The sequence below is a fragment of the Python bivittatus genome, unplaced genomic scaffold, assembly GCF_059951505.1.
Source record: "Python bivittatus isolate LINGU-HERP-01145 unplaced genomic scaffold, Pbiv_v1 ctg000370_np1212, whole genome shotgun sequence".
NCBI classification, from domain to species: domain Eukaryota; kingdom Metazoa; phylum Chordata; class Lepidosauria; order Squamata; family Pythonidae; genus Python; species Python bivittatus.
In genome coordinates this window covers 940,789-962,500 of record NW_028277062.1, presented here as the reverse complement: position 1 = coordinate 962,500, position 21,712 = coordinate 940,789, and the positions used below count along the sequence as shown (strand labels likewise).

Here is a 21,712-nt window from a genome sequence, read left to right as displayed (position 1 = left end):
AGTTCCAGACAGAGCAAAAGCCAAAAAAGTAAAAAAATAATAAAAAAAAAAATACAAATGCAACGAACAAATTCAAAACCAGGATCCAAGTGTATGTGGAAGAAGAAACAGAAGGAAGCTGTTGAAAAAAGGGAGAGATAAAGAACGCAGAGAGCACGTAAGAGCTGGGATTGTATTTCACTTGTTGATTTGAATTAGCCATCTAATTTCTTAGCTGCAGGCTAATTTAACTGTACCTTGAATCATTCTCTCTAAAAATGATTGGTGTGTATGACATAAACTATTATCTCCATCGAATTGTTTGCAATTAGTTACGGTGGTATTTTTCCTCTAAAACGGTAATCTTATACTCATTTAACTTGAAGGAAATCCCTTTGAACTCAAGAACATGTAGGATTATATTGTAAGTGCCTAGAATAATTATAGTTCAGTTACATACACACATGCGTACATACACACACACACACACATATACACACACACACACACACACACACACACAAAATATGGATTTAATTAAATCTACTTAAATGAAAGGACCATTTAAGAGAAAAAAACTTGCTCAGATCAAAATAAGGAGAAACAGTGGTCCTGTTTGTTTCTGTTTTTTAAAGGAAGGCTAGAGGAAAATTGATTCTCCCAATTCATAAAACAGTGGGGGGAAAAAGTTTCCAGCGCAAATTTTAAATATTCAAATGCCCGCTGCCCCCTCCACCCCGCGTCCCCTTCCGCGTCTCCTGGCCCTTTGTTTCCTAAAGGACTGACGCGGCAAGTTGTAGCCCAGCGGCCACCCCTTTGCCCCACCAGCATCCAGGGGGGCGGGAGGGTCTCCCTTTTTGGCCTTCGAGTCCACCAGTCGGTCCAGGCAAAGCTTCCCTTGCCCCTTTGTTTGGGGCCACGAGAGGCCCACCATCCTCCGCAGGGCAGCTCCCTCCGGTCCAGCCGGGTGCCTACCCAGCCACCCTCCCAGCCACCCTGTTCCGAGAGGCCTACAAGAAAGAAAGATTGAATCTAACCTGCAAGTTCCACGAAGGCGAGCGAGGGAATCTGGCAGATCCTTTGAGCGTCCGGTCTGGATCCGTAGCTATTCGTAATCCAAGGTTGCAAAGGGGCGGGTGGGCACCTTGGGGAAAAAGATAGGGCAACAGCTGGAGAGGGAGGGAAGGAAGGAAGGAAGGAACCCAACCAGCCTCTTTCCCCGTGCCCACTGGGATGGCGAGGCGGTGCCCGGCTAGCAGCAATGGCAACAATGCCTTGCCTCCCTGCTCTTTGCAGAGTGCCAACCTCAGCGATTCTATTCACGTGCCAGTGAGGGTGATGCCAGCCCCAACCGGCTTTGACTCAGTGCCAAGTTCAGGCGGGTACAGAGGTGCCAATGGGAAAGAACTGGAGGGGAGACGGACGTTGCAGGCAGAATAGACCAGGGGTGCCAAGGCCCACCTCTCTGTGGCTCAGCCGAGCAGCTGCTCCCCCACCCCCGGCCCCCAAGGTTGCCCCACTTGCCTGCCCACGCCCTGCCTTTCTTTCCCAGGGTGATCTATTGCTGCATCTCGCTTCGCTCCGTGCCTTGTGCCATTCCTGAATTCTCGTCCTGAGTGCCTGCAGCGCTTCAGGGGTCCATCCATCGATGCCCGTCGCCACATAGCGCCCATCGCCTTCCCCCGCCGTTGCTTTTGCACCCCCTTTCCCACCCTCTCCACGTCTCGCCACCTGCCGGCTGGTACCCAAGTCTGCGGCTGAGGCCGGGGGCACGATGCCAATGCTCCCAAACGCCCTGAAAGACCCACCAGCCTCCACCCGGATGCCAGTCAGTTGCACTGGCCTTCTCTGCCTTCGTCTCCCCGCGGGCACAGTCATGCCAGCTGCTCTCTCCCTTCCCTCCTTGCCGTGCCCCCTCCCCATGCTGCAATTTGTGCACCAACCTGGCATCTCACTCTCTCTCGCTCTCTCCCCCCACCCGCCCAGTTGGCATTGGAGATGGTGAGCAGAACGAATGCCGCAGAAAGGAGGGAGGGAAGTGGGGAGGGTGGCAGGGCGGGCGGCTGTTCCATGCCAGCTGTCATCACCCCTCCCCTGTGCAGAATCTCTCCTGGTATCCGACTGGCATATGCCACCTCCCCCTGCCATCTTCCTCTCTTCCCTCTATCTCTGGCTTCGTCGCTCGAGCCATCTTCTGCTTCTCTGCCCTTCTTGTTCTCCGCACGTTCTCTCTCTTCCTTCCCTGAGACCTCCGGGCAACATTATTCCACCTTCGCTCTCCTCCTTTTCCTCTTTCTCCATCATCCCATCCTTTCTGTCTCTCCCACCGCCCCCCTTCACCAGCGCCAACCTCATTCCAGCACCCATTCCATGTACCGTCTCTGGTGCAGGTGCCCTGCTCTTTATGCCAACCACGGGCAGGGAGGGGGGGTGGGGGTGGGAGCATGTGTGTGCATGACCAAGTCTAGCGTCCCTCCCGGGGAAGCGACACCCCCCCCAACACAGTCTTTCGGCTTTCATCTCGCCCGCCCCACCCGCCGTTGAAAGTGGCACTCTGCCAGCCCATAAACAGCCATCTGTGCCCCCGTCTGCGACCCCCTCCCCCACCACAGCACTAATTGGCAGCTGAATTAATTAAGTCCTGGTTGCTAATTAACATTCCAACGGTGGAGTGCGGGGAAGGGGGGACCAAGGGGAAACTTACGATCACCGCAGCAAAACCTGGACACGGGAACGAAGAACCCGCAGCGGTGGGTTGGCAGAGAGTGGTTTTATTTGCCCCAACCCCAGGACCCAGAGCAGGACGGGTTGGGGAGGGAGACGCGCCATGCGAAAAGCGAGCAATTAGGGCAAAGTTATCAACTACGCAGCAATCGTTTTCATAAAGCTTCAAGCTGAACGCAGAGTTAGCAATGTTTGAGAGTCAATATTCACCTCCAAGAAAAGGGGAGGGGGGGCAACCACACCACGGTTTTTACCAGTGCGGATAAAAAGTCACAACAATGGGGGTGGGGGAGAGAAAATAAATAAATAAAGCCCCCAAGCTTCCTTTTTCTCCTAACGTAATTGCTTTAATAATTATAATAAAAAGGAATTTAAAAAAGCAATTTCAAAGTTGCATAGTATATAGCAGTGTTTGTCAACCTGGGCCACTTGAAGATGGGTGGACTTCAACTCCCAGAATTCCCCAGCCGGCTGACTTCTGGGAGTTGAAGTCCACCCATCTTCAAGTGGTCCAGGTTGACAAACACTGCTAAAGAGGGAGGAAGATATTGTCACTGGGGATACTCAGTGCAAAATAAACTCTCGAGAGCGTTTTCAATTTCAGAAAAACACTTGAACCGCAAGCTGAATGTTCTCCAATCAACAGGGAGATGTTTCCCATTGGTGGCACCGTGCCCTATGCCCCTTCCGTAACTCTAGCCAACATGGACAAAGCATGAACCGGCAGGAGGTCATGGGAGCTAAAAAGCAACCGGATGAGTGAGGCCCTAGCAGTCCTTGGCATTTTTGCTCTTGACCGAGATAACGGAGTTGCGGACATTCACACCTTCTTCACGTTACTGATTTATTCATTCAATTTACAGAGCTGCCCGCTTGACCTGCTGCCCAGGGTGACAGACGTGGTTCCAACCAACCCCAAATGAAATAGGAGAAAACCGATGGCATCAGAGATCATTCAGACCACCAAAAACAGTCGAAAGGGGTTCACAAAACTTCCTGACCCTGCCCTCAGCAGAAAAACCACATCTTCCGAAAGACAGGCAAAATTGGGGTCATCTGGATCTCAAGAAAACCGTCCCGCCAGGAAGGACAGAGGGAGGCATGACTCCTGGGTCCCGCTTGAGCGACGGGACCTGAAGCGTGCCAGCCCTGTCGGATCTTATTGGATGGGCAAAAGTAATTGGAGACCAGAGGCAAACGCATATTCCTCTGCCCCAGCAAAGTCTGAGCTAGCAATTTGGACTGCAAAGCAACTGGGGCTTTGCAATACAGTTGGCGACACCCTGAGCATCATTGAGAGCAGAGGCGAGGTCATCCGCCACCCCTTGAGCACTGGAAGGGAGCAGCCTCGAGCCTCTCCATTACTGGACTGCAATCAAGATCCTCCTGTGCTAATGTAACGGGATGTGGGAATGACTTTGGGAAACAGAGGAAGAGCTGCAAAGGTCGGATAAGAGGCAGCGGTCCCCACAGCAGGAATGGGGGCATGGGAAAGGTCTCAGAAGGGACCCTCCCTCGTTTCTTGGGCTGTAAAGAGGACGGGAGAGAAAGGTCCTTTCAGACTTGCAAGATGCTGTTAATGTAACCTTACGGTAAAGTAGAATTTGGTCATCTGGGCATGCTTCCTATCTGGCCTACCTCGCAAGGCTGACATCAACCTCGCAAGTCTGAAAGGACACCTCTCCCCCATCCCCTTAACAGCTCAAGGAACTAGAGAGAGTCTCTTCTGAGACACAGCCCTGCTATGTTGATCATCTACATCAGTGCTTTTCAACCTTGGCAGCTTGAAGATGGGCGGACTTCAACTCCCAGAATGCCACACCCCATTCCTGCTCTGGGCTCAGCTGCCTCTTATCCAACCCTTCCTCTGGCTGTGTCTCCTTCCCCCGTCTCCCAAGGTCATTCCCACATATCCTTACAGCTAACCAGGCCAGCACTGCACAGATCCTAGACAATGCAAATCTCTGAATTGGAAGCTTCGCTCCAGAAAGCTTTCCAATCCAGGACAATCGTTGATGGGAGTCCAGACCTTGCGCCATGCCTGGAACACCGTCACAGCGCATGGGAGCTACGGCTCTTCCACCGTGTTTCTTTTGTGAGCTCACCATCTCCCCGGGTTTTATTTTATTTCTGCATTCTTTTCATTTTAAGCAGCGGGAAGACTGCTGGGCGGCATACAAATGTTCAAGATCCAACCGCCCCTTTATTTCTAAGGATGCCTTTGGGGACCAGAAAAACGCTAAAGGCGTTCCGAGGAAAAGAGTGACAGTCACAGCAGCTCTCCTAGGAGAGAAGACATGGGCTCCTCTCCCAGAAAAAGAGAGAAAAGGAGGCTGAGATAGGAAGGATCACCCGGAAGTTGGCAAACAGCTCCTCTTCTGGGGAATGCATCTTTGCAAATGCCAGCTTGTGATGTGTGTGCAAAACTCTCCCTTTGCCCCTGGACGGAGAGGCTTCAAACCCCCGCCTTAAAGCCACGTTCCGTTGACTCAGCCACGAATGCTGGTTTCCTACCACGTCCCTAGCTAATGTCAAACCACGCTGGGGAGTGGGAAGGTGGTTTGTGTGAAAGGCGATGCCAGTTTTCCACCACCAATACTGCTGAATCTTCTCTGGCCCCTGTTTCTAAAGGGAGGCAAAGATGCAAATGTAAGAGACTGGCTTCCCGTTTTCGTCTTAGCCACCGGGGCTGCGGATGATGGGAATCGTAATCCTTCCCCCCGAGACATTTTGGAAGGCTGTTCCCCCTCCTCGGCTGGGCTGTGGCCAGAACGATTCAGGAGGATCCAGTGGAAGATAAACCCGAACAGTGGCTGATAGAGAAAATCCGGAAAAGTCTCATTTGCGGCAAGAGCCCCGTGTTCATCGCACATACGAGGACCACAATAAACTACAGAAACTCAGAGGAACCACCTGCCATTGCTGAAGTCTCAAATTTGGTGCAAGATACTCCTTGCAGAAACTTGCTTTCTTGCTCTCTTTAATTCAACCACAGCCAGTACTAACAGATAGCCGTGGGAAGAAGCCCAAATGTCCACCAGCTAAGCTATAGGGGCTGTGAGCTAGTGGTTACAGCTTGGGACATTCTTAGCTTATTGCAAAAGGCGCACGCAGGAAACTTGAGGACTAGCCAAATGTAAAATTACAAGCCCTGCTATGTTTATCATCTGTATCAGTGTTTTTCAACCTTGGCGACTTGAAGACGGGTGGACTTCAACTCCCAGAATTCCCCAGCCAGCCATGTTTATCATCTGTATCAGTATTTTTCAACCTTGGCGACTTGAAGACGGGTGGACTTCAACTCCCAGAATTCCCCAGCCAGCCATGTTTATCATCTGTATCAGTATTTTTCAACCTTGGCGACTTGAAGATGGGTGGACTTCAACTCCCAGAATTCCCCAGCCAGCCATGCTGGCTAGGGAATTCTGGGAGTTGAAGTCCACCCATCTTAAAGTGGACAAGGTTGAGAAACACTGATCTATAGGGAGAAAACCTAAGAATCAATCTAAAAAATCAGAGCTCGGAAAGAACCTTCTGCCATTTCAATTATGTAGTACTAGGGTAGTTAGTTAGTTAGTAGTTACTAAAGATTTGCCTGACTAAAGCACCGCGTTATTATTATTCATCCCCAGAATTTTGCCAAAAGAGCCAAAGCGGGTTACATAGAGTAGCAAACCAGTGTAAATATAAAACTACAGGATGCAGCGGTCAACAGCGGAATTAACGTCATGGCTTCTTTAAAAAGAAAGTTTGGCTCCCCGACCCTGCAAAGGCCCTGGACACCTGTAGTGGAGGATGGAGATGATCTTGGAGGAGGTTTACTAAACATGAGCTCAGTCTGGGAAAGCAGGAGTGTGAGAAAGAAACTCAAGGTTGCCCCACTTTGACTCTCTTTGGTGTAAGAGGGAGGGAAGGAGAAACATCGTTATAGTCTATAGCAGTGTTTCTCAACCGTGGCAACTTGAAGAGGAGTGGACTTCAACTCCCAGAATTCCCCAGCCAGCATGGCTGGCTGGGGAATTCTGGGAGTTGAAGTCCACACATCTTCAAGGTTGAGAAACATTGGCCTATAGAGTAACAGTTGATATAGCCTATATCAGTAAAGTTCTCATAGTCCTTGTGATGTCTGCTTCCTGACCTGGCCTACTTCAAAGGGCTGACAATATCAGTCACAAGACGCCATCTCTGTTAGGCCTGCGAGGTAGTCCAGACCAGAAGCATAACCAGTCCTAATTCTATCTTTATTTCTCCCCTCCTCTCCTTTTACTCTTCGGAAAATTAGGGGGGTCCCTTCTGAAACGCCTCCCACACCCTCCTCCCTCCATCTGTGGGCTGAGATATCCTCTTGGTGCCCATTGCCCAGTCTGCGGCTTTCTTCCTCCTGTCTCCCAAGGCCATTCCCACGTACCATCACAATCCCAGAATTCAGATGTGACCGTTCGACACCGGTGTGCTTTCCCACCCTGACTGGAGGTGCTAGACTACAACTCCCCTTGGCCTCGCCCGTTTAGCGTGATTGGAACTGTAGTCTCCGCAACTAGAGCGCCACATGGGGTGAGGCTGCCCGAGGCATTCAGAAAACCTCCTTTGCTGAAAACGCCCATCGCTTGTTCATTTTCTTGCTCAGCAGATAATTTGGATCTAAGGTGGTTTAGACAGGACCGAATTAGAGCTCTGGGTCCTTAGAGAGGGAGCAGAGACTGGGATCTGGCAGCTGATGGCCGGGCAGATCTTTAACGCCCAACAGCAGATTCCCCAAAGCTTCCTTTGGGCAAAGCAAAGCCAGGTGACGCTGTTTGCACAAAGGGGGCACCTGGCCCAGAGTTGTAATCATGATTTGCAGAATGGTCCGTAACAGTCTGGGTACTTACAGATCGTGCCAAACATGGCGTGTGAACAAGCCAGTCCTGGATCTGTATTAAAAGGCAGGATTTACAATTCATGCTGAGCCGCCTCCTCATTGCTTCACGCAGGGTGGACTACGTCACGGTGGCTTATTCAACAAACATGGTTGAAACAAACCAGATAGCAATGGATGAAACTCTCTGGTAGGGTTTTTTTTTTGGACTGTTCAAGATTAAGGGGAAACTAACCAGGACTTTTAATTGAGGAGTCAGTTCCACCAAGGGTCATTGGACTCTCAACACCATGCGTCCCAACTCACCTGGCCAAATGGCAGGGGATACTGGGAACTGGAGTCCAACAAAGGGAGAATCACTGTCAGACTCTGCTGCTGCAGACCAGGGTTCAAATCACCTCTTAGCCACAAACTTGGGTTGGTCAACCTCACCCATTCGGTCTTTCCCAGCCTGACGCAGGGTTCCCCCTCTGCAGGATAAAAAAATAGAGGGGGTGATCTTCCGAATTTGAGGGCTGGGGTGTAGGCCTCGCAGTGCAGCCCCCTCCGCACGAGTCAACTCCGAAGCAAGCCCATGCAGAAAAGCCAGCCCTCAAGAAAATGGTGGAGTTTGGCTTGTTAGTTATGGACCCTTGCAAGGTTTAGCATCTAGGAAGAGCTGAAAAGAAAATCCTCCTTGGATTTTCACCCTGTTCTTGCAAAGAGATCGGGCCCCTTAGCGTTCCCTCCCCAATTCCTCTGCACCCCGCCCTCCCGCCCTGCAAATCCCCAGGGGAACGTCACACAGAGAAGAGGCTGACACGGGAAAGATGCAGGAAAAAGCAGGAGCAGAGTCACAAATGCCTAAAAAATGGGGCTGGGGGGGTGGGGGAGAAAGGGAGGCGGCGAGAAAATGCAGGAGGGAGGAAGAGGAGAGGAGGGCCTGCAGCAAGGGAGACACACTGCAGTGCTCAACGGCACCAAATTAATTTGAGAACGGGAGTGGGAGGCTGCGTGGCTGGAATGAAAATGAGGGGGGGAGAGGGAAGGAATTGGGGTGCAGGGAGCCCCCTGCAGGCAGAGACAGATAAATGCAAACGCCATGGCAGCAATGGGGCAGAAAGGGATTCCCCCAAAATGCAGAGACAACATGGGACGGGGAGGGGGCAGGAAGGCAGGGGTTGCCCACCCCCCCCAGCCCTAAGACCCCCCCTTCCCCAGCTGAGAAGACCCCACTGGTCCTTTGCCCTTCAGACCCCCCCCCAGGGCCCCCATCAATTCGGATCCATGTCTTGGCAGGCCCAGCTCCAACCCACCAGCCCATCGTCCACTCCCGCAAAGCATTTCCTTTCTTTCGGGTGAACCAGCGCGCCTCTGCTGCTGGGGCAGTTTAAGAGACTGGACAGCCTGGAAGAGGCTTTCTCTGGTTTTCCTGCCCCTTCCAAAATTTGGCAAGTGGCTATCCACCAGGAGCCGGGTTCAAGTCCAACCTCGGCCACAGAAGCTCGCTGGGCAACTCGGCGTGGGTCCGAGACTTGCAAGGTATATCTTACTTCCGGGGTTTGCTAGGGCAGAGGGAAAGGGGATGGAGTGTGCTGGGTGGGGGGCATAAGCCCTACAAACGAATAATAAAAATAATAAAATAATAAAAATAATAAAATGCAATTTAATTCTCTAGACCTGGCTCTCCGTTTCAAAGCTGCCCCTGGTTTTCTCAGCACCCCGGAGATGCCCTCCAGGTCCCCTCTGCCACAAAGAAGCTAATCATCAACCTTGGCCATTTGAAGACCTTGGCCACTGGAAGCCGTGTGGACTTCAACTCCCAGAATTCCCCAGCCAGCCTTGCTGGCTGAGGAATTCTGGGAGTTGAAGTCCACACGTCTTCCAGTGGCCAAGGTTGAGAATCACTGAACTAATGAATTAATCTTTCTCTTTTGCACTCTGCAAAAAGGCACAACCGCCACCCGACTCATGAAACCTTTAGGGGGGACGGATGGACGTGGAAGAGGGGGGCTGAACCCTGAAACACAAACTGAAGCATCCCTGGGTGGGGAAGGAGAGAAACCCTGGTTTGTTGCGCTTCTCCACCCTCCTTCCACCCCCCTGCCCACTCAAAAGCCCTGTGCCCTGTATCTGGTGCAATTTCTCCATTTCCATTTTCCTTTTTTTTCCCCTTCTCACCACGGCTTCCCCCCCCGCAGTTCCTCAAGCGCGTCAAGCCATTGATTTCCTCCTTGTGTTTATCGGATTCCACTTAGCCCGGATCAGGGTTTAAAGCAGGCGAGGATTCCCTTCCGTGCTCCGGCGGCCCCCCCACCCCACGCTGGATCAATGCTATTGATTTTGCCAGTCGCTCTAAAGCAGACGAGGAGTTTGGGGTGGGGGAAAGAGAGGGAGAAATGTGGGGATTCCCGTATTAAGGAGTTTTATCGCTCAGAAACGAAAACACAACGCGAAGTAACACGCTACGCGTGAAACACGCTGATGCCACGCGTGGGGGGCCACCGCGATTGGGGGTGAACTGCAGAAACAGCACAGAAAAGGGCTTGAGCAAAACTGAGAAAGGAACCAGCTGTTATTACCTGTCGTGAACCCGGTTAACTATGTTACTTTGAATTATTTTTTTCCAGCTTCCCCTTTCTTCAATCAAAAGGCAGTTAGGATTAAGGGCGAGCCCCAAATGTGCTTTTTCCCCCCCGGTTACGCCGCACTTCTACCCGGGCAAAGCAAAAAAGATGACAGAATTTAGACAGGAAAAGATGGCTCTTAAATTTTATTATTAAGCACTAAATGGGGGTGCACATCCGAGCTATTGGGGTTCACCAGAGCTCGATCCTGACCAGTAAGAGGAGGTTTATCGTCTCTTGCGAAAACCTGGAGGATGGGGCAGGGAGAAGAGGGGAGAGAAAGAAAGAAAGGGAACGAACTTAGTGCAGAAAATATCACAGCTTTAGGAAGAAAGAGGGTGGGGTTCTATCAAGAGGTTAGACCTCTGTGAGGAAGTGATATTCACAAGGAGCAAAGGAACTACGGCTTTTTCCCCCCCAAGTTTTTTTTTCTAGTTAGGTCGGGTTTGCTATTCAACAATAGGTGATTCTCGGATGTGGGTGTTTTGGGGGAAGAGGAAGAAAGAAAACTGGAGATTAATCTCCATCAAACCAAGCTCAGCCCTGATGCAGACGAGGCCCTGAGCATGTTAAAAGTTTTTTTCTGGCAGGAACGTGGAAACTGTTTGCTCTGGCCTCCTTTTGGGATTTTTGCAATGCCCCCATCAAAACACAGCGTGGGATTTCCCAGCATCTCCCTTTCAAGTCCTAACTAGGCTCCGACCTGGCGTGGTATTGATTGAATACCATTCCAAGTTACTTTATGGAAAATATCGAGAAAAAAACCAAATGCCCGGTTGTTATTTGGGGTAGATTTTGAGATCTACTCGCTTTGGGTGAGTCCAGATTTTTATCTTTCTATAGGGAAGCATTCAGATTTTTTGGGATTCCCTTTGTTTCCTCCACCCCGGCTGCAGTCAGCAGGCATAGAGTGCGGGAAGAAACGTCCTTATTTCTATGATTTAAGGGAGGAGAAAGAGAAAGGGGGACACAGGCTTTTCATCCACGCTTACCTTTTCTCTTGCCCCGTTTTGTGCTCATCTTTTTCCTTTTCTTCTTTGGAAGATTTGAATCCTGTAAGAAGAAGGAGAAATCAGAAGAAAGGGAAGACAATGAGGCAGAGGGGAGTCTAGCGACGGAGAAGGGAATTTTTGCACTTCAGGAGACTTCCCGGATCTGAAACCTCGCTAGACAGCATCGCTCCACTCTCACGGAGCCTCACCACGGCCTCCTTGACCATCTGAAGCCCCGAAGTCGATGCTGGGGAATTGGTTCCAAGGGGCACTGTTTAAAAATGCCACCGAGGGAGGCACTATGCCAGTGGGAAGGCCGGTGGCCACCGCTACTGGGGAAACCCCAACCAATCCAGACAAGTTTCTGGATGGGAGACAGATGGGCAAACCCAGGCGGACCCTTTGCACGTGGGCCATTTGCAAGCAACGATCGCCAGGCTCTCTCTGGCCCCCACGAGTGCTATGGCCAAGCCCACCATGTTTGTTTTATCGGGGAGGATGATGGGAGCCGCTTGTGAACTTTCCGGAGGGTCGTGCTTCGAGGGTCCCCCTTTTTCCCCAGAAGACAAAAGGACCCCCCGCGTTTGGAGCTCTGCAACTTTCTCAGGAGAAAACAGGCAAAGCGAGGGCGACGGGGAATAGGGAGGAGAAGGAAAGAGATGCTGGTTTCTCTGCCCCATTTCCTTGGGCTGGTTGTCAAAATGGACCGTTTCATAAAGAAGCCACAGATACGAGGATTTCTGTCAAGCCCCTCCCTGGCTGAAGGGGAACAGGAGAGGGGTGAAAAAAGAGGCCAGTCCCCCCAGTTTGGAAAGCGTGCTGGCAGGAAGGCCTATGGGGCCCTCGGGCATAGCCCAGCCCTTCCAGGCACCCCTCCATTTCTCCAATAACCAAGAGGAGACCAGGCCAAGGGGCTTCTGGTGCACGGCGTTCACGTGCCCAAAAATGCTCACAGGAAGGGCCACCCTTTCCCCCTCCCTGGCCACCTGCCCACCTTTCCCCGTGACCAGGTGGCTCTGATGCCCCCTGACTCAACGATAACGCAGCCACAATAAACTCACTTCTCCCAGGGACGGGGTGGCCCCAGTGAGGGCGCTGATGTCCCCAAAGTGGGTGAGGGAGCTGAGCTGGGAGCCGAGGACCCCTCCTTGTCTGCGGCGGGCTTTCTCTTTGCGGCTCACGTTGAGGCGGACCATCATGCTCTCCTCGTAGTTGGTCCTGCAACGAGAAGTCGGGGCGTGTTTGCGCAGCTCAAGTCCCCAGGCAGAGGCCGATTAGGGCAGGAGGATGGCAGCCCAGCCCTTGGCGTTCAGAGGTAGACTGCCTCTGCCTCTGGAGGCTCCATCCAGGCCTCCGGCCAGTACAACCGAGAGTCCCGCTTCAAGATCTGTGACGTCTCTCCCTTGGGCCCTTCAACAGTGCTCTCCTCCGGCCCTCCAAGTTCCCTCCCCAACCCACCAAGCTCCTACTTTTCCAATCCTGCCGGAGAACTCAGGAGCTCCCCGTCCATCCTTTCAAGCACAAAAATGTCTTGGAAACTTTGCACCTAGGAGTTTCATCCCGTGCCTGGAGATGTGCTGGGAGTATTTCAGGCTCAGAAAGCTTTGCCTGGCATTAAGCTCAACCCACTCCTGGGACCCCCCCTTCCCAGCGAACAGGCTGCTGCCCCCTCCCCTTGCCCCCCCGGCCTGCCCCCTCCGCCCCCACTGACCGGTGCTCATCCTCCCGATTCTGCCGGGCCGCATGGGCGTGGCGCCCCTCCCGGATCTCCTCCGGGGCGTCTGAGTACTGCTCCTTCAGTTCCCGGATGATGGAGCTGCTCAGCGCTCGCCTCTTCGCTTGCTCCAGCATCTTCTTCTCCCTCTCCATCTCGGTTTCATCTGCGAGAGACAGAGAGAGGGGTGAGCGCCGGCAAAAAAGCCCTCGCCAGGTGCTCCACTGCAGCCGCTTCTGGGACGGAGCAACCCAGTTTGTGCTTTTTTGACACTGTGACACCGGACCCTGCCTCCCCCCCCCCACTTTTCTCAACCAGGTTTTGTTCCTACTGTAATGCACAGGGACCAGGCGAGGAGGGACGTATTTCCGGATGCCTCCTTTTGATGTCTCTTTCCCAGAATTCTTCACATCCCCGTCATCTTCGTCATCTTCTCCATCTTCCGAGTCACTGAGCTGGGAATGGGGAGAGAGAATGGCAAGAGGCCGGTTTAACTTAGAGTAGATCAGTGCTTCTCAACCTTGGCAACCTTAAGATGTGTGGACTTCAACTCCCAGAATCCCCCAGCCAGCGTGGGTGGACTTCAACTCCCAGAATGGGCCAACTTCCTTCTTAGTCCTAGTAATGAACAAACTGGGTTCCAAGCTGGCTGCAGGATTGGTCTCAGATCAACCTCAATCAAAAGAGAGATTATTAATATTAATAAGCCACTGGTTGTTTTCCGGTGGATCTTTTTCCAAGAGCAGTTCTACCTCACCCAAGAAAGAAGGGAGGGAGGGAGGGAGAAAGGGACCTATTTGCGTCTTCGAAGATGTATGCAAACTATTCCTATCTATTCCAGTCTTCCGGAAGCCACTGGAGAGTCAGAAGTTCCCATAATTTAACCATTTGCACCCCTCCTACCAAACTCAAGACCAGACAGGAGGAGAGGGGAAGCAGAGCTCCAGAAAAACTTTGCCCTCTCTCCCCTAGACAAGGAGAAAACAACTAAGCCCCAAAATCCATTTTAGGAGTGAGAAATACAAATGCTCCAACCGGAAAACGAAGAGGCTGGGTGCAACTTTCTGACCTCCCAGATGCACTGAACTGGGACGATGGGGGCTGTAACCCAATATATCCGGAAGCACAGATTGGAAAAGTTTGACCCCAGCTCATTTTTACTGTGAACCACAAGGAAGGCTTTTTCCCGAGCCATTCAGATCCAAATCTTTTTTTTTTCCTACCTTGCTCATCAGATTATTCGGATTCGGCTTGAACCTCAGCGGATCGTTCTCACCTAAGAGAGGAGCAGCGCCCAGGAAAGCAAGTTAAGATACCTCTTCTTAGGTGCCCAATTTGCACCATTCTTCCCCCGGAGGCCCCCCAAATCCCTCATGACTCACCCAGCCCCCCGACAACAGCGGCCTTCACCAGTTTGTCCATCTGGTACTTCAATTTTTGCTCAATCGGGCGCATCTTCTCCAACACCTGTTCCCAAAGCAGGGGGGAAAGCACTTTATTGAAAAATGAACCTGCTTTGATGGACTATTTGCAAAATGCAGGTGGGGTGAAGCTTACATGGGGATTTGAAGATTGGATTATAAATGTAATGGGATATGTTTTGACAAAGAATTATTCCTACTTAATGTATTAAAAACTAGCACCTATGATAGCCTTATTATTCCTAAGACCAGAGATAGATTGGAAGTTATCTATTTTTCATATCTTTTTTTCTTTTTCTTTTACTTTATCTCACGCTTCCTTTTCTTTATATTCTGTATTTCCAATTTTCTTTTTCATTTCTAACTTTTAAATTTGTAACTTTAAAATTTCAATAAAATATTATTCAAAAAAAATGAACCTGCTTTTTTTAAAATTGTCATAAACTTCTCTGGATCCCAATGTGCTTCATCAGAGGTATGAGCATGGATCAGGAAAGGAACATTTTATACACTCCCCCCCCCAGGTTGCCTGATCTATTTGCACTATCATGAGATTCTGGGTGGATCATCATCATAAAACAGCAACATCATCTCCAGCCCTTTATTTACTTTATTTTTGTTTTATATTGTATTTTAATGGATTTTATCTCTTCTGTAAACTGCCCAGAGTTGCTTTTTGGAGAGACAGGTGGTGACAAATTTGATATATAAATCAATAAAAGCCCTGGCATTAGCCTTAAACCACAAAATCACCCAACAGCTCAGAATGTTATTTATGTTTAATTATTTATTAGATTTGATCTTACCTTTTTTTATTCAGGAGCTCAAGGCAGCGTACACAGCATTGCCGCCCCATTTTCCCCCACAACGATCACCCTGCAAGGTAGACTGGCCTGAGAGAGAGTGATTGGCCCACAGTCACTTTGGGAAAAATCAGGAACAGAGCCATAAAATTATTTTGGAAGCTGCTTAAGATGGGGGAGTGGCAGTGGGGGGAACCAGTCCATCCTCGGCCATGGAAATCCACTGGGAAAATTGAAGACTGTGATTGTCTCTTAGCCCAACTTACCTTGCAGGATTGTGGTGGGGGTGGAAAGTGGGAGAGCTACGAATGCCACCTTGATCTGCTATATAAAAGGCAGGATAAAAATCTAACAAATGTATAAGCGAATACTAATGAAATTTTAAAAATTAATAATACGTGTTTCTTTTAAGAAATTAAAAAAAAATCTTATTCCCTGGAGAGGAGTTGTGCCAGTCGATTGCAATTAAAAACAATTAAGAGTTCTGCAGTATCTTGACGGGCAACCTCTCCGTGATCCCAGAGGCTAATAATCCTAGAAAAGAAACAGATCAATAGTGTTGGGAAGGCAAAGAAAAAGAAGGCGTAGGGAAGTGTTTCTCAACCTCAACAACTTTAAGATATCTGGACTTCAACTCCCAGAATTCCAGATATCTTAAAGTTGCTGAGGTTGAGAAACACTGCCGCAGGGAAATGGGGAAGGGCAGAATTGCAGCAACCACAGTGCAATTTGTTAAGAAGCCTCAGTGAACACTTAATCCATGAGCAATTATTTCTGAAAGCAGAGGGGAAACCGGTTCTAAAGATGCTGCTGCGCCCAGAATCAATCCTATTAGCAATGTTCTTTTTGGAATCGAGCTTGATTCTTGGTGCCGTGAAATTTCCTTGGCAACAGTACTGCAGTAGCGTGCTGCCAACTTCCCGGGCTGGCCTACACCTTAAGATTTTCTGGTGGCCTCCCATCTACACGTCAAGCAGGTCTGGCCCTGCTTGGCTTTTCTGAGATCAGCCAAGGTCAGCTAGACGCTACCTGCTAGCTGGTCAAGCTATTAAAACACGGACGAGATCCCCTTGCAAAAGTCCACCACGGCTCATACCGTTCGAGTTTCTACCAAGCGCAGCAAGGCAGGATGGTTGGCCACAGAATGTCCCAAGGTCTTCTCCAGCATCAGCTGCGAGAGATCTTGAAGGTAGAGGAGCAGAAGGTGGTCCTTCACTTCCAGGAAACTGAGGCCCTGATGGGAGGAAAAAAGGAGGCAGATGAACCATAGGGAGGATTTACAAGCCTGCATTGGAATGAAAACTGAGGGGAGACAGAATTAAGGTATGAGATGCCACAACAGAAGGACAAAGGTATCTGCTACGGACACAGGACCACAGGGAAGTCAGAGGAGCCTGGCTGGGGAGGTCTTGCAGACAGTTTAAACTTTACAGCAGATGCAGAGAAGGATAAGTTTGGGGGCACAAAAGACATCCTCCTAAATATGAGAGAGTGGGGTGGGGGAGAGGAAGGATCAAGCAGGCTCATTACTAGAGAACGGTGTTTCTCAAACTTGGCCATTTTCCAATGTGTGGACTTCAACTCCCGGAATTCCCCAGCCAGCCAAGATCAACCACCGAGTAAAATTCCTGGAAGCCAAGCTAATGCTTGGAACAATGGGCAGCCAGATTCCTGGGGAAGGTGGAAGCCCGGAGAAAGAACTCGGGGAATCCCATTGTCTCTCTCTCGGGATTCCTTTCCGTTCTGAGAGGAGTGACCTCACTGGCCTATTGTTCCAAAGAGGACAATGTCAGATCGTGGGGAATCCTCTCTGGCCCGCCCCAGGGAATCCCTGCTCTCTAACACATCCTCAGCTGGACTTAGGGCTTTACCTGGTTATCTTTATTTCTGAGGCTGCGCTCCACGAGTTGGTGCGGTCAGGTACGGAGTGAGCCACCGTGCACGCCTCGCGCCTGTTGCAATTGGGATCAAGTTCCAGGGTGATTTTTGATTGCAACTTCAAGGCGATCTTTTGAATGCTCCGTTTAATGCAGCGTTTCTCAAACCTGGCCACTTTCAGATGTGTGGACTTCAACTCCCAGAATTCCCCAGCCAGCACAGCTGGCTGGGGAATTCTGGGAGTTGAAGTCCACGCATCTGAAAGTGGTCAAATTTGAGAAACACTGCTATAGAACGATGGAGAAAAGGTGCAGAAAATAAGATACCCGAAGTTATTCTCACATCAGAAAAGATTGTGAGCACTTAACCAGCAAAGCAAGGCTGCATGAAGTATAACCTTGCAGGAATTGTTGAAATCCAGGTGCCATCAGTCTTATCCTGCAGGGGCAACAGGGAAGGATGATGGGAACTGCAGTCCAACAGACAGAAGGTCACCTACTCCCCTTCTCTGCTGTTATGAGTTGGAAATGGAAAGTACAGGAAGAAAATATGAGAAACTCGAAGCACCAGGCAGAAGATCATTCTGGGCAAGTGATGGTCACTTAAGTGATCATTCTGGGCAAGGGATAATGACTCAAGTTATCATCTTAAATATTGTTTTAACTCTGTATTTTTTCAACCTTGGCATCTTTAGGATGTGTGGACTTCAACTCCCAGAATTCTGGGTGAGGTATTCTGGGAGCATGCTGGCTGGGGAATTCTGGGAGTTGAAGTCCACTCATCTTAAAGTCACCAAGATTGAAAAACAGTGTTTTAACGTGTTATTTCCTAACAGTACAAGGCTTAAACCTGCCTCAGGAGTAAATTCAAATTATACTAGCTGCCCCCTGCCCATGCCTTTTCTTTTTAAGTTGTAAGAGAAAGAAATGGAGTTTTTACACAGAAACACAAGGTCTGTTCGACCTAAGCCCCATCTCCTGTGTTTCTTTGCCCACACCCGTCCCCTTTCCTTCAACAGCTTACCTTTTCGGTGGGGTAGTCTCCTGCTCGTACCTTCTGCACTAAACATTGTACATGGTGAGTAACTGCAACCACCTGAATCCCCACAAAAGGAGGAAAAGGAGAAAGCAATTCTCAGAAAGGACATGAAGAAGCAATGCCAGCTGCAAAAGTGGGAGTGGGGCTGAAAGTCCATGTAATGGAAAAGTAACATCTTTATCTCACCTGTTCCTGCAGAGATTTGAACAGGGTTAGTGCTGCGGGCAAGTCAGCTTCCACAACATCCTGGAACATGGAGGAAAATATAGGCAGGGGAAAAAAAATCAATTTCTGTATTTCACGCTTAGGAGAAATACTGGAGTCCTTTAGCACAGCAGAACCAAACTTTCAAGTTCCTTGAAACTCCGTCCTTTCTAACACTTTGTGTCATGAAACTTAAGCTGATGTAAAGTTGGACTAGCCACCTACTTTTTCTTCTTAGTATATTCATTAAACATCTTAGAAAGAAAGAATATAATGAAGAAACAAAAGACGTGTAAAAAGAATAAAAGAGTAGAATGCAAAGAGGGATTACCTAAAAAAGGGATTTCAAATGTCACGAAAATTACAATTTTCCAACATACAATTCCTTTTGTAAAATATATCACTTTTTTTGACCCAGCATACCTGCCCACATGGTGACAAGGAGATTGAAATCATTTTGCATGTATTATTACACTGTAAATTCTACAGGGGCATTAGATCTGCTTGTGTTCTGCCCCTAATATGTAAATTTCCAGGAAGGTCAGACAATTTGTATGTGAACCATCTTCTAGAAGATTCAAAACCATTTATCAATTGCACAGTAGCCAAATTCTGTATTGCTGCAATGAAAATAAGGCGTAACTGGTCACAGAAATAACTACTTCTGTTTTATTCATCACTTCAGGTTTATTATGTGTTAGCTATCTTGTTTTAGGTGATATGTATTTTTACTCATAGACTAATACTTTAGATTTACATTTGCACAAGTAGTTAACACACCATTATAGTAGCATATGTTACATCTTTATTATAGAGACTCCTTATTATGCTAGCATTTTATCTCACCCATTTGATTTTACTTTTCTGTTACATATTTTCAACTATTGCTGGCCACTGACTGAATAAACAGCATTTCATTTCATTTCTGAAGAATTCAAAAGTCCCTATTAAGCTTCAAACCAAAGAGACCTGCTGAACACAGTATAAATCACTAATTAAAACTATATATTACCATAATTTATATCAGTTCTGAAAATCCAATTTCTTATATGGTGGAGAAACAGATCCTATAGGTGCAAACACCCAAATTTGGGGGATGGTACCAATCCATGTATTAAATTGCAGTCTCAAATCACCTATTTTCAACCTCCTTGTTGCAACCTTATTCCCACCTTCCATGCCTCTTCTGTTGAATAGATTCTGGGTAATTTACAATTCCTACCTCCAGTAATGAAGTTATTGATATAAATATGAACTGTGAACCAAACAGTCTATTCTGTGGCCCTCTCCATCACGCTGAATAGACGTCACCATGTCCCAGGAGAAACTTTCTCATTTCATTCCACTCCATCCGCCAAAGTCAGATCTCCACAGCTCTCCAGAACCTTAATCTTGGGGGGGGGGAGGCTACCCACAGGGGGGCTCTCCAGCCAAGTTTCTTGTCCCCCACTCCAACAGAGGGGGGAACCTAGAACTTGCTTCCCCTTGAGATCTTATGAACAGACAGTTTCTACCCAGAGCATTGAACAAAAACAGAGAAAGCAAGCTGGCCACCGTCACACATTCTTTGCTCATTCCAAGTCACCCATTGGGGGAGATGGGCGGCATACAAATTTAATAATAAATAAATAAATTCCCAAATGCCATTCTCTCAACAGGCTTGATGGGAACTGCTTTTCCCAAGCATTTGGAAAGGTCAACCCCAGCCAAAGGCATTGCTAAAATAATTCCCGGGGCCCATTTCTCAGGGTGTTTTGTATTGCAATTCGCTTTCACCTGGAAGAGTTCTGCTACTGTCAGGATCCAAGCCATCCTTTTTAAAGCTTTTGATCAATTATAGACCATCAAGTCATCCTAGTGACCACACAGGTAGATTTTCTCCATGACGTTTTAAAGCGTTACAGGAGCATAGAAATAAATCAACACACTCACTCTAGGTTTTTGCTTTGAAAGCCCATCCATTATAAATGGTCTTTCCATTATTTTGTTTTACTCCTACTTATTCCACTGAGCCTACATTTTGACAACAAGCAGCATGGCTCTTTTCAATACCCTCACACAGATTTTCCCCTTGCGGCATCTCTCCAGAAAACAATTCTTCCCTTTTGCACTTTTTTGCCTGCAATCTCTGCTTGCCCCCCAACCTCAAGGGATCTTCTTCCCAGGTAAACAGGCACAGAACCGGACGGTAAATTCGCAAAAAGAGCGGCCGAGAGCTTGTTTTCAGTTTAAATCCTATTAATGCTGTTCTTGAGTAGCTTAATCCACATATTCAACTTTAAGCAATTGGTTCTCAGTTTCTATCTCGTATCCCTGTTTAAAGCCCGGCCAAAGCTTCTTTCCTTCAACCCGGTCCTTTCGTGAAGTTTTCCTGCGAAGGAGGCACAGCAGCAACTTAAGTCGGTGCAACTGAACTTAGATCAGCTGAATCAGCAACAAATACATCGATTATGGAGGAAAAAGAGGAGGGGAGTGGAAGAAAAGTATCGAAAGAGAAATATATATGTGTTAGGGGGAGATGGGCGGGGATAAATTTAATAAACAAAATAAATATGTCTATATGTGTTATATAGAGATGTAGCGTATATGGATATACATACAAATATGCACACATATATATTAAATTAAATATAATAAATATATCACATTAAATAGACTTAGTTTCACACCCAGAGGGCAAAGAGCGTTTGCTCAGACGAAAGGCACTGCTCATTCTCACGAGCGCCCGTGCTCAACGCGTGTGCGCACGCCTCCCCGCCCTCCTGCTCACCCGCAAGTCCAGCAGTTCCGACGACGGAGCCTGCCCGGCCGCCATCGCCTTGACTCCCACGTGGAAAAGACGCGTTCTTTCCTGCTGGGAGAAAGCCCGCCTTCTTCAAGAGGGTTGTCCAATCCGAGGGAACGTCCGCCTCTCTGGCACAGCCCTCGGACCAATAGTTGAGCGGCTTCCGCGTCGCTGAAGCCTCCCAGCCAATCATGCCGAGGATTCTTTTTCTTTTTTCTTTTTAAAGGGGCAGATGGAAGTTGAAACGTGGATCTCTGCCTCTTTTATGGAGGTAAACAACCAATAGCGCTTAAGAGCCCGCCTCCTGCGGGATAGGTGTGGCCAATGAGGGGAGGAGGGTGTGCCTCCCGTTTGGAACGTTGGCCAGTCAGCAACATCAAGTAGTTATTAAACAGAATCTTGCTGAATTCCCGCCTTATTGAATCCAACAACCTATCATAATTCGAACCGGACCGCCCGCGAAACATTTGGTCCAATCAGTGACCTCCTTCTCTTATCAATGACCTCCTTCTAGTATTATTTCATTGATAAAACGTTTGGGGACAGCATCCGTTATGATTGGTTATAATGCAGAGAGCCTGTCTTGTAGAAATCATGGCAGCCATCCAAGGGCTAGATTTGGTCCATACCTCCCATTATCCCCAGACAAGATGATAGGAGTTGTAGTCCAACAATCTGGTGGCTGGAGGTTGGAGAGGACTTTGGAAAAT

General features: G+C 48.8%; 1 protein-coding gene and 1 long non-coding RNA gene across 2 annotated transcripts in view; both read right to left on the bottom strand.

Moving 5' to 3' along the window:
• LOC112542128 (uncharacterized) overlaps window positions 1-8,027 on the bottom strand; it is a 29,733-nt gene extending 21,706 nt beyond the window's left edge. The window contains exons 1-2 of the long non-coding RNA XR_015796468.1: window positions 7,868-8,027; window positions 1,017-1,123 (exon numbers count right to left, since the gene is read on the bottom strand). This is a non-coding gene — a long non-coding RNA (uncharacterized LOC112542128). The remainder of the gene's footprint in view (window positions 1-1,016; window positions 1,124-7,867) is intronic.
• Window positions 8,028-10,296: 2,269 nt separating this feature from the next.
• NGDN (neuroguidin) lies at window positions 10,297-21,143 on the bottom strand. The gene is made up of 11 exons (XM_088142225.1): window positions 20,988-21,143; window positions 18,200-18,259; window positions 17,999-18,070; window positions 16,194-16,331; window positions 14,256-14,340; window positions 14,097-14,149; window positions 13,205-13,328; window positions 12,871-13,039; window positions 12,221-12,377; window positions 11,160-11,220; window positions 10,297-10,414 (listed from the first exon to the last, which is right to left on the bottom strand). The coding sequence occupies exons 1-11, from the start codon at window positions 21,030-21,032 to the stop codon at window positions 10,395-10,397; spliced, it is 984 nt and encodes a 327-aa protein (XP_087998351.1). The 5' UTR covers window positions 21,033-21,143; the 3' UTR covers window positions 10,297-10,394.
• Window positions 21,144-21,712: the final 569 nt, after the last annotated feature.

Coding starts and splice junctions, on each gene's coding strand:
- NGDN (XM_088142225.1), bottom strand. CDS start 21,032: ATGGCGGCCGGGCAGGCTCCGTCGTCGGAACTGCTGGACTTGCGG. Junction 18,260..20,987: donor CGGAACTGCTGGACTTGCGG/GTGAGCAGGAGG, acceptor TCCATGTTCCAG/GATGTTGTGGAAGCTGACTT. Junction 10,415..11,159: donor AAAACGGGGCAAGAGAAAAG/GTAAGCGTGGAT, acceptor CCCATCCTCCAG/GTTTTCGCAAGAGACGATAA.